This window comes from Rhinopithecus bieti, unplaced genomic scaffold (genome assembly GCF_001698545.2).
Source record: "Rhinopithecus bieti isolate Rb0 unplaced genomic scaffold, ASM169854v2 scaffold_26106, whole genome shotgun sequence".
NCBI lineage: Eukaryota > Metazoa > Chordata > Mammalia > Primates > Cercopithecidae > Rhinopithecus > Rhinopithecus bieti.
In genome coordinates, this window is record NW_016811748.1 from 480,898 (window position 1) to 492,784 (window position 11,887).

Here is an 11,887-nt window from a genome sequence, read left to right on the forward strand (position 1 = left end):
GAGACACATAACATTAGTATGAGTCGGGAAGGCAGGAAATCAAGTTATTGACATTTATTACTCAGTTTAGAACCCAAAGACTGAAGAAACAGAAACAAATGGGGAAATAATAACTTTTAAAGTATCAGATAAAATTTTAAGAAAGTTAAATACTGCATTTCTCACTCATATGTGAAAGCTAAAAAAAAATTTGATCCCATAGAAATAAGTAGAACAGAGGATACTTGAGGCTGGGAATGGATAGCAGTGGTGGGGGAATGAGAAGAGATTTGTTAAAGGATACAAAATTATAGCTCCATTGGAGGAGTAAGTTCTAGTGTTCTATACCACTGTGGGATGACCATAACAATAATATATTCTGTATTTTCAAACAGCTAGAAGGAGGATATTGAATGTTCCCAGCACGAAGAAACGATAAATGTTTGAGATGATGGATATTCTAATTACACTTATCTGATCACTATACATTATGTATATCCAGACATCACTGTTTACTCCAGAAATAGGTACAATTATTATAGGTCCACTAAAAGCTAAAATAAAAAATGTTCAAACATTCAAGATCTGAAGAAAACTTCAATCTGAATATTAAAACTTTCCCTAACCTCTTAAAAGATTAATTAAAAATCTCTGGAGTTTGGATGCACTGTAATTTTCCTCTGCCAGTTCATGGCTTTGTTTAAGCTCAGTAGTCAAGTTTTTAGAACCCCCAGAGAAAGCAATAAGGAAGTGACAGAAGGATCCTCTGGGACCCGTTACCCCCAAATATCTGTCATCTTCTTGACCTCAAGGCTGGGTGTCAACTCGGGACAGGAGTGCAGGTCCTCATCAGTTTATGTGAGGATAGCAGACAACATAGACCCTCCCAGAACCATGAGGACAGCACTGGGCTCTGCCCTGACCATCCATCAGCCCCTCTTTGGCACAGAGGAGAACAATGACCATAACTCACACTTTCCTCCAACTGCCTTAAATGCTCAGGCTGATTGGTCATGTGCTCACCCAACTGCTCCCTAAATGCTTAACAGAAAATGAAGACATCCTCTCCAGAACCCAAGGAAATACACTTGAAATGTGATTTGTGCCTCAGATTGGTATCCAAGAAGAACTGAAAGAAACACCAGGCATTCCCACACAATTTCTGGCTCCACATCCAGTAGAACTATTGGAATCTTCCAACATAGCCATCTTGAGGCAGTAAATCCTGAAAGAAAGTGAAAGACCCTTCTAAATAGAGGGAAGTCCCATCTTACTTAGATTTAAATCATAGTAAATAAAGAGGAAAATGCTTACATGCCATATTGGATACGACTTGTCTTTCGATGCCAGGTCCCTTTTCAGCCTAATATGTCAGAATTTTCTAGGCTCCATCTTTTCCTTTATTCCTCTTGCAACAACCATAGGCTTTGATGGCTTCTCACAAAAGGATACAAAACCTGGATCATCCCAAACCTGCTCTGTGAACCCTCTACTTCATGTTTGGGTTTCCTCCCATGCTGCCCACTGTGAGGGTCATGCATCACCAGAGCATGCACAGCTGAGAAATGTGGAGAGTGAAGGACCCAGGCCACACTGACTATGGGGATGTAAGCCAGTAGAGACACACTTCCTGAAGTAAGATGCATTTCACAAAGCTCCCAGGTTCCAGAAGGATGGAGCACCAGTCACCCTTGGTCATGGCCAAACCCTCTTTGTCCTTGCCCTTTCCTGCTCTTTGGGACCACAGAACATGTGCACTAGACACAGCTTCTGCCTTGGAAACACCCAGACTAAGGTAATTTCTCACACACCAGTTTATCTTCCAGCTTCTGTCAGAACTTTAGGTCAAGTGTTGCGAGTCATATACAGTAAAAAATATAAACTTTAAAAATTATAATCACCCTCAACATGGCAAGCTTCTCATGGTAAGAAAGGAATGCAAGAATTGAGAAACCAACCCAGCGAATAGCATGCTCAAGATTTCTTGGCAAATAAATTCACTTAATAGATCACAGATACTTTCTAATCTCAACATATGCTGTGCACATATATATTTCAGACCTAATGACCATGGAATTTTCTCATTTTCATTATTACAAACAAAGCTACAATAAGTTCATGTGTATTGAAATCCTTGCAAACTTGACTAGTAGCTCAAGATAAATTTTAGAATAAAAAATCAAATGGTATTCACATGTGTAATACTCTGACGTGTATATTTGGTCCTCAACAGGTTTCCTGGCATACAACTACTAAAATCCTTAGATTCCTTGAAGTGGTACTTGTATGTTAATGAGTTGACAAATGGCTGGTAGTCCCTAGGTAGCTTCAGGATGGGAGCTGGACACCTGAAAGACCAAGGCACAATTAGAGGATTCAGATAGTCAGACCCAGCCCCCAACCTCCGTGGAGGGGAGAAGAGATGAATGTTAAGCAGATCACCAATGGCCAGTGATTTAATCAGTCATGCCTACAGAATGAAGCCTCCATAAAAACCCTCAAGGACTGGGTTCAGAGGGCTTCCAGACAGCTGAACACATGGAGATTCCTGGAAGCTGGTGAACCTGGAGAGAACTTGGAAGTTCCACACCCTTTCCCTATACCTCACCCTATGCATCTCATCATCTGTATCTCTTGCAATATCCTTTACAATAAACTGCTAAATGTAGACGCCTCCATGAGTTCTGTGGGCTGCTCTAGCAAATGAATCAAACCCAAGAAAGGGGCTGTGGTAACCCAGACTTATAGCTGATTGACTGGTCAGATGCGCAGGTAAAAAGAACTTGAGGCTTATAATTGGTATTGGAAATGGGGAGATGTCTTCTGAGACTTAGCCATCACCCTGCAGACCTGGCATTATTTCCAGGTGGATAGTGTCAAAACTGAATTGAAGGACACCCAGCTGGTGTCTGCCACAGGATTGATTGTTTGCTTGGTATATCGGCTTAACCTCATCACCTTTAGTCACAGAAGTATTCTGTGTTGATTGTTGAATGAGAGAATAGAAAAAGCACTTCAGTTTGTTTTGTCCTTAGAGAATATATTGACATTATGTGGACATATTTAAATTTCCCTTCAGAGACCAAATTCATACTTTTGCCAATAATGTGTACAAAGGCATATATTCTCACAATTTCACTAACATTTGATTTTGTCAGTAACTTTAGTTTTACTTATAAATCTTACCTCAGTATCATTTTATTTGGCATTGATTTAACCATTAGTGAGGTTTAACATCTTCTGGTATGTTTGGGGGCTATTTGCATTTCTTCAATAAATTGTTTTTTCTTACATTTTCATTGTTTTATACTTTTGCTTACTGATTTGTAGTGGTACTTGATATATAATTCTACACATCTTTGTCATCATATAAGTGTTGAATCGTTTTTCTAGTGGGACATTTATCCTTTTGCTATGTTTTGTTTGTTTGTTTCCTTTGTGGTACAAAAGTTTTAAATGTTTTATGTATTAAACTCTATCAATCATGCCTTTATGCCTTCTAGTTGTGGAACTGTTCACTATTTCATTCAAAGACATGAATTATTATTTAAACATCATTTATGTATGTGGCCTGTACTGAAGGCTGAAGATGCAGGAATAAATAACTGATATCCCTGCTTTCATGGGATGCAAAAGTTCCAAGAAGAGAGAATACTCATCAACAAAGGGAGCAAATAAGAATGTCGGTTAAGAAGAGATATGATCAACCGCCATGCAGGGTAAGCCTGGAGAAGGTGACATGAGGTCTAGGGGCTGCCATTTGAGTTCTCCCCTGAAATGAAGGAGGAAGTCACACAGCATGAGTATGGAGGGCATCCCAAGGGGAGGGAGTAGCCAGTATCAAGGCTTTGGAAGAGGAAGGGCTTCATGTGTTGAAAGGCTGTTGTGGCTGAAAAAGAGTAAGGGAAAGAATGGCAGGAAGTGAGGTCTGAGAGATCCCTCAGGCCCAGGTAATAAATGTCTTAGAGGTCCTAGACGCATGGAATTTCGTATTTTCAGACTATTTGGAAGAAGTAAAGGGCATGATAAGCCTTTATGCCTGGAGTTATGCTTAGAAATGGCCTCTGATCTTCCAGATTGTATTTATCTTCTCGTTTTATGGGTTTCTATTTTATGTTTAGGTTTTCAATTCGCTGTATCTGCAGAGAGAGAGAGAGTGTGTGTATGTGTGTGTGCGTGTAAGACAGATGTTATTATTTTCCAAATGTTCAGTCAATAGTCCCAAAACAATTTATTTCACTAGCTGTATTTTTGTTATTAGCTTCAAATTATATCTTTACCATATTCAAAATTTCATATGTGTGCAAATTTGTTTCAGGAATATTAATTCTATTAATATTTATTCATTTATTTTATCTCATTTATTCACATTTGTAACACACTTTAATAGCTGTTGATGTATAGTATATTTTGTCATCTAGTAGAACAAGGCATCAATCGTTATCTATTTTTCTAATTTAGACTTTTCATGATTGCCACTATATTCTGCTCTACCAGGTTAAAGTCACAACTAGTTTCCTCCTAACCCAAAACAATATCTTATTGGGACTGTGGTTGGTATTGAACCACATTTTTAAGTTAACGTCTGGAAAATTTACCATGTTTGCAGGACCAAGACTTCCGTGTGGATAATGAAGCACGGGGTGGGATCATGTCATTGAGTAAGCACTTGCTATGGGTCCTGATGCCTCACTTGACTATGAGTCCTTGGTCAAAACCCATCTCTCTGAACCCTGCTGCCTTTATCTGTAAAGGGTGGCAAAAACACCAGTCTTGAAGGGTTTCTGTAGAGAATTAAGTAACAAGAAATTGGTACTCAATACAGTGACTAGCACAGTAAAACCTCAATGAATGTTAGGAATTATGCCTGTCTATATATATATGTAGATCTTTTATTCTTTCAGGAAAGATTTCCAGTTTTCTTCATATAGGTCTTGATTATTACTTGATTATTACACTGCTGTAACAGAGATCAAAACTACAGTGGTTCAAAGGAGATAAAGTGTATATAGGTTGACAGGACATCTGTTCTGTAGGAGGTTGCCAACCCCAAACTGCAGAGCAAGAGCTACTGACAAACAGTAGATGGAGCTTCTTCAATTGCCAACTCCTGCTCTATATGAAATAAAATGAACTGAGATGTGACAACCATCAGCTTCCTCTTAGTCCCTGGGAAAGGTCACTTGGTCCTTGCTTAGATCACAAGACAATACTACCCCCCTTGGGGTTTTTATTTCGATTGCCCATGAGTTTCCTTAATTTAAGGTCCAGAAAATGAAGAGATTTGGGCTATCAAAGGAGAAGGATAAAGAAAACAAGAAAATATATAATCTCTGCATATAGAAAGATTGTTACTTCATCCTCAGCATCATCAACATTGGCATTTTTGCCAAAATCATCGTTATCAAATTAATCATTATTTAGACCAAGTTTCTGATATTAAGAAAAGAAAACAAAGCCAAAGGGTAGTGAAGTTATATGGAATAAAACGATTCTGTTTGGAACCATATCCACAGTTGAATCGTATTTAACAGCAAACCTTGAGAAGACTGTCCACACAAAAGCCTTTGAGTAGTAAGATTTGTTTAATGATTTCCTTTTGTTTAGAAAGCAAAAAAGTATGCTTAGCGAATGGCTACATAGAACTATTGAAATATTCAGCTACTCATTCTTATTCCGTATCTTGTAGTAATCTCTACATTTATTTACTAAAATGATAAACATTTTGATACAATACAGAGGATTTCATATATATTTTCTAAAACTAGACTGAGTGTTAGCAATGTGAAGCTGTATTTGTTAGAGCACTGAGAAAAAGTTCTCATTAAAAGTTATACATTATGTTTTTCTTAAACAGTTGAAAATGCTTACAACCTTGTAACAGTCTCATCAATCCTGTTATAATTAATAGTGCAGGTATATAAAAATTGAGTGGATTCTTAATTTTTTTGTATTCCCAATTCCTAGTTGGGTGGATGGTTAGAAAGGTGCCTACAGGATTTTCTCCTTGCAAAAAAAAAAAGGAAGAATATAAATTCAAAATCTAAAAGATTTATTTCACCACGGAATAAAATTTTTTTTCTAACACAGTTGCTTGACTAAGTTTATATAGGCCCACACTAAATGCATGTGGTGTAGTGCCAGAGGCAATGTCTAGCACACACCAGGCTAAGCATACTAAAACTATAAGACAAAGTAGTGAAAAATTCAGAGGCTTAATAAGAAACACAGAAAAAGAAAGATTGCAACAAATTTCTTTTCACTTTCAGAAATCAGAAGATAAAGTAGTATAGACATAAGTTGGTTTCCCCTTTTCCTTTTGCAATGTCCATAATTTTTTTAACCTCTAATAATCCAGTGGGGAAATCTGAACTGAAAATATAAGGAAAGATTGTCCTGCTTGAAGAAACAGCTATTTGAACATGAGAAACGAAATTTGAAAACTATGCATTAACCTAAAGAGTTTAGGGGCTTTTAAAAAAGGCAAAACGTATCCAAATTTGATCAAGATGTGCTTTATTTTTTCTGTAACTTCTGGAGTTTGTAGTAAACTGCGTTAGTCAGGGCTCTCCAGAGAAAAACAGATCAACCAGAAGGGGTAGTAGGGGAGGTGGGGTGGGTGGTGGAGTGGTGTGTGTGTGTTGGTGTGTGTGGTGTGTGTGTGTGTGTGGTTGTGAAGAGAATGAAGGATACTTATTTGAAGAAACCGGCTAACTCAACTGTGGGGGTTGGCAAATCAGAACTCTTCAGGGAAGGCTGGAGACTCCAAGAAAAGTTGATGTTACAGCTATAGCTTGAAAGCAGATGTAAGAACTCTTCCTTCCTTGTAGGACCTCAGTCTGTTTTCTCTTAAGGCCTTCTACTGAATTGCATCAGGCCCATCCACATCATGGAGGGTAATCTACTTTACTCAAAGTCTACTGATCTAAATGTTAATGTCATCTGAAAAAAATACTTTCACAGCCACACTCAGACTGGTATTTGACCAAGTATCTGGATACTACAATCTAGTCACGTTGACACAAAACTAGCCATTACAGGAACTAAGCATAAGTAGTTCATGGAAATATTTGCAATTTCATTTATTTTTAGAGTAATCAGAGAAGCTCACCTTTGTTTTTTAGTGTAAATTTTAAAGGAAAATATGAAGTAAAAACTATGACTTGCCACTAGATCTTAAAATGTTCCTACTTCATAATTGTCAAAAGGTGAAAATGCATGAGTTGAAAAAATAGTTTCATTTTTATCATAATTAGCATGATTAACATTATCACTGTCAACATATCATCATCATTTATCCTGGCAAATCTTCCCATACTAAGCAGCTATGATTTCCTTGCTCTACACACTCTTCGAATCCGTATCTTGCTACACACGACCCTATGTTTCCTTAAAGTGATATTCCTAGATTTTCCTCTAGTACAGACGTATGGGTTGCTTGGAAGCTTGTTCCAACAGAAACTCTCTAAAGCTCTAAAGCAGTGACTTTCCAACTTTTCTATCGGTGTAAGAAACATATTTCACACACACATACACACAACTGACTCACTACCATGCATAGTCCTCTGTGAAATTTTCTAATCCATTTTATGCTAACCTAGAATAACAAATGTTTGCCGCATTCTTTAAATTGATGTAAGTGGCATATAACCTGAAATATAAAGGAAACACTGCTCTTAGGCAGGTACATGTTACCTGCTTAGGGCCTGAGGGGACAGGCAACAGCCTGAGGAAAACAGTGTCATCTGCACAGGGGTCTGGAAAATTCATAACAAAAGGGCCAGTAGGAAGTAAAAAGTGTACCCCAGAAAACACTCCCCACGGACACACACGTGCGTTTCTGCCATGCTGTCTCCTTACTCTTGTATCTCATCTAATATTGACATTACCGCTCAGTGGAATCAGAGTCACAAGTGAGCTGCAAAGCAGTCATTATCTGCCTGTAAAACGCCACTAAGGAAAGAGGAAGCAGTATCTCTCTTTCCACCAGCACATCATCTCTTGCAACGAACTCTTTTGCAATTAACTTTGAAGGTCATGGGAGTCAGTCCACCTGCAAGCAAAGATACAAAGTCTGAGACCCCTGAAAGAGAGAATGCCTTGCTCCATTCACATTCACATCCCTGCCACTTTTTTCTTGTTTCAGAGATAGGGTTTTGCTCAATTGCCCAGGCTGGAGTGCAGCGGTGTGATTAGAGCTCACTGAAGCCTCAAACTCCTGGGCTCAAGCGATCCTCCCGCTTCAGCCTCCCAAGTAACTAGGACTAAAGGTAGGCGCCACTACGCCTGGCTAATTTTTAAAATTTCTGGTAGCATGGGGTCTCGCCGTGTTGCCCAGGTTGGTATGGAACTGTTGAGCTCAAGCAACTCGCCCGCTTTGGCCTCCCAAAGCGCTGGGATTGCAGGCGAGCACCGCGGCGCCCGTTCCCCACCGTTTTATTAATGGATGCCATTGTGCAGTGCTGTCCTGAAGAGAAAACGCTTCGCGCACCACACGGAATCACCGGGTGAGTGCTCCCGCCTACCTCCATGTCCTCCCGCGTCCAGCGGCTGCGGGCTTTCCCGCGCGCCTTCCCCAGTGCGCCTTTCTAGTCCTCTCAGCGTGTGGATGAGGGAATTCAGCGGCGGTTACAGACAGTTGAAGCGGGTGCGGCGCTCGCGCAGACTGCGGTGCTGTGGAAAGCGTGGCAGCCGCGCGGGAGGGCCGGGCGCTGAGACCGCATGCGCATCAGTGTGCCGACCCCGAGGGGCCCAGGCCAAGTCGCGCGAGAGGCGCCGTAGGACGGCGAGGGTGGCCGAGGAAAGCCGGCCTTCCACCCGGCCGGTCTACGCGGAAATGCGGTGATGGCCGGCGTCACACACACGAATTGGCTGAAGCGGCGGTGACCGCACCGCCCCAGGTACGTGTACGCGGCGACCTCAGGGCGAAACAGCAGCCCCCGGAGCCGGCGCGGCCAGGCCAGACCCGGAGCCAGAGGCCCCAGAGGGCCGCACCTCTCACCCCCGCGGGCTATGGATTTGCTTGAGCCCCCGAGGTTAACCAGCACTTGGGGGAAGCTGCGAGTACAGTGGCAGGAGGTGGAGGAGGGCCCGGTCGCTGAGGAAGCGGGAGTGTTTAGTGGAGGCTCCGCCAGGGAGAGGAGGAGGTTGGTGCAGTTGCCAGTAATGGCCAGAAAGTAAAAGGCCGTGCCGACCACAAACAGGACCGTCTTCAGCTTTGGCCTCTCCAGAACCCCAGCAGAATGGCGTCTCCCCGCGAGCTCTCATTGACCCTCCATCACCCTTGGTCTCATTTGCCTATTTAGAGAGGTTCACGGGCGCAATTGAGAGGTGACAATGTGCTAGCAGCCCTCAGTCTCAGCGCCGCCTCGGCCTCCACTCTGGCGGCGCTTGAGGAGCCCTTCAGCCCGCCGCGGCACCGTGGGAGCCTCTCTCTGGGCTGGCTGAGGCCGGAGCCGCCTCCCTCTGCTTGCGGGGAAGTGTGGAGGGAGAGGCGCGGGCGGGAACCGGGGCTGCGCGCGGCGCTCGCGGGCCAGTGAGTTCTGACGGGCTCTGCGGGCCCGCACACGGAGCGGCCGGCCGGCGCCACCGGCCCAGGGCAGTGAGGGGCTTAGCACCCGGGCCAGCAGCTGCACAGGGTGCACGGGGTACCCCAGCAGTGCCTGTCCGCCGGCGCTGTGGTCCAATTCTCACGGAGCCTTAGCCGCCTACCCGCAGGGCAGGGGTCGGGACCCGCAGCCTGCCATGTCCGACCTCCCCGCCTGCGGTGGGTTCCCATCCCGCCGGAGCCTCCCCGATGGACGCCGCCCCTGCTCCGTGGCGCCCAGTCCCATCGACAGCCCAAGGGCTGAGGAGTGCAGGCCCGCCTCGGGAGTGGCGGGCAGCTCTGCCTGCAGCCCCCTGCAGGATCCACTAGGTGAAGCCAGCTGGGCTCCTGAGCCTGATGGGGACTTGGAGAACTTTTGTATCTAGCAAGAGGATTGTATGTGTACCAATCAGTACTCTGTATCTAGCTAATCTGGTGGAGACTTGGAGAACTTTTATGTCTAGCTAGAGGATCCTAAATACACCAATCAGCACTCTGTCTAGCTCAGGGTTTGTAAATACACCAATCAGTACTCTGTGTCTAGCTCAAGGTTTATAAATACACCGATTGGTACTCTGTATCTGGCTAACTCTGTGTCTAGCTAACCTAGTGGGGACTAAGAGAACTTTTCTGTCTAGCAGTGTCTAGCTCAAGGATTGTAAACGTACCAATCAGCACTCTGTAAAATGGACCAATCAGCTCTCTGTAAAATGGACCAATCAGCATGATGTGGGTGGGGTCAGATAAGGGAATAAAAGCAGGCTGCCCCAGCCAGGAGTGGCAACCCGCTGGGGTCCCCTTCCACACTGTGGAAGCTTTGTGCTTTTGCTTTTTGCCATAAATCTTGCTGCTGCTCACTCTTTGGGTCCATGCTGCCTTTATGAGCTGTAACACTCACTGGGAAGGCCTGTAGCTTCACTCTTGAAGCCAACGACACCATGAACCCACCGGGAAGAATGAACAACTACAGATGCGCTGCCTTTAAGAACTGTAACATCAGGAAGGTCTGCAGCTTCACTCCTGACAGCGAGACCATGAACCCACCAGAAGGAAAAAGCTCCAGACACATCTGAACATCTGAAGGAACAAACTCTGGACACACCGTCTTTAAGAACTGTAACACTCACCGCGAGTGTCCGCAGCTTCATTCTTGAAGTCAATGAGACCAAGAACCCACTAATTCCGCACACACAATGATTAGAAAAGGGCATGTGTTGTTCTGTACTCTCAGTGCGGAGGATCCATTCCACCACCCACAGTTTTTAGCAAGTCTCTCTTGCTTGCTGATTATCTAGCACTGAAGGGCAAGACGTTTAAGTAAAGATATTTGTGAAGAGAAGGAAGCTAAAACTTTTTTCTCAGCCGTCTGATCTAGTCAAGCAAGTTAACTGGATAGACCTTTAAAAATAAAAATTTTTTAAACACACTTTTTGTTCTTTTCAGAAAGTAAATAATATAAAAACCAATGTTTTGTCAGAATCTACTAACCATGAACCAATTTCTCTGCTACTGGATACAATCTCCTAAAATTTGTGGAACAATAGCTTCAATTAATATGATCAGCTCTCACGTTTCCACATTTTACACTTCTGTGTTCCAATGATTTAAAATCCACTGCATAAAGAGTATTGTCTCACACTCTGTGCCAGCCTTGCACTGTGAACTGCAGGTTTAGACAGGAAGAAGACACCTAGTAATAAGTTACCCACAATACCTGTACATTTTGCGGAAAATAGCCTGGGGGCCCTTGAGAATAAGGGAGCCCTGAATTCATTTTCCTCTGAATTGTTAAAGATTTGGTCCAGTCTTCTTACTCAGTGATTAGTCTGACATTATCCAAAAGACCAAAAGCAGCTTTGATTGTGCAAAGGTGAAAGGATTTTCTTCCTTGCCATGTCCACTCACAAAAGAGCAGAAAAGCAAGGAATGTTCTTTTGTGCCTTTCCAGTCAATATTATACAGTGCCCAGAGATCAGTTAAACAGAATAATCAGGATCATTGCAGAGGTTTATTTTGGCAGTAAGTGTGTCTTATGACCTGCACTCCTTCAGTGAAAGCAAACTAAATGTTCACATTATTTAATAGACACTCATCGAGTATTTGGGCTGGGAACGTATATCTCACCTATAATTAAGAAATTAGGCCGGGCGCGGTGGCTCAAGCCTGTAATCCCAGCACTTTGGGAGGCCGAGACGGGCAGATCACGAGGTCAGGAGATCGAGACCATCCTGGCTAACCCGGTGAAACCTCGTCTCTACTAAAAATACAAAAACTAGCCGGGCGAGGTGGCGGGCGCCTGTAGTCCCAGCTACTCGGGAGGCT

General features: G+C 43.2%; 2 protein-coding genes across 4 annotated transcripts in view; one reads left to right on the forward strand and one right to left on the reverse strand.

Annotated features, from left to right (window-relative positions):
- GCSAML (germinal center associated signaling and motility like) overlaps positions 1 to 11,887 on the reverse strand; it is a 70,164-nt gene that overhangs the window by 43,391 nt on the left and 14,886 nt on the right. The window contains exons 1-2 of one of the 2 annotated variants that reach the window (XM_017894995.1): positions 8,505 to 8,661; positions 1,086 to 1,204 (exon numbers count right to left, since the gene is read on the reverse strand). In XM_017894995.1, the coding sequence (XP_017750484.1) occupies positions 1,086 to 1,153 (68 nt within the window). In that variant the 5' untranslated portion in view covers positions 1,154 to 1,204; positions 8,505 to 8,661. Of the gene's footprint in view, positions 1 to 1,085; positions 1,205 to 8,504; positions 8,662 to 11,887 lie in introns of those variants that run through there. The other variant, XM_017894997.1, reaches the window with a different exon arrangement.
- The window catches only part of OR2B11 (olfactory receptor family 2 subfamily B member 11), an 83,223-nt gene continuing 80,062 nt past the window's right edge, over positions 8,727 to 11,887 (forward strand). For both annotated transcript variants that reach the window (XM_017894988.1, XM_017894993.1), the window contains exon 1: positions 8,727 to 8,879. The gene's annotated coding sequence lies outside the window, so the exon portion shown is untranslated. The remainder of the gene's footprint in view (positions 8,880 to 11,887) is intronic.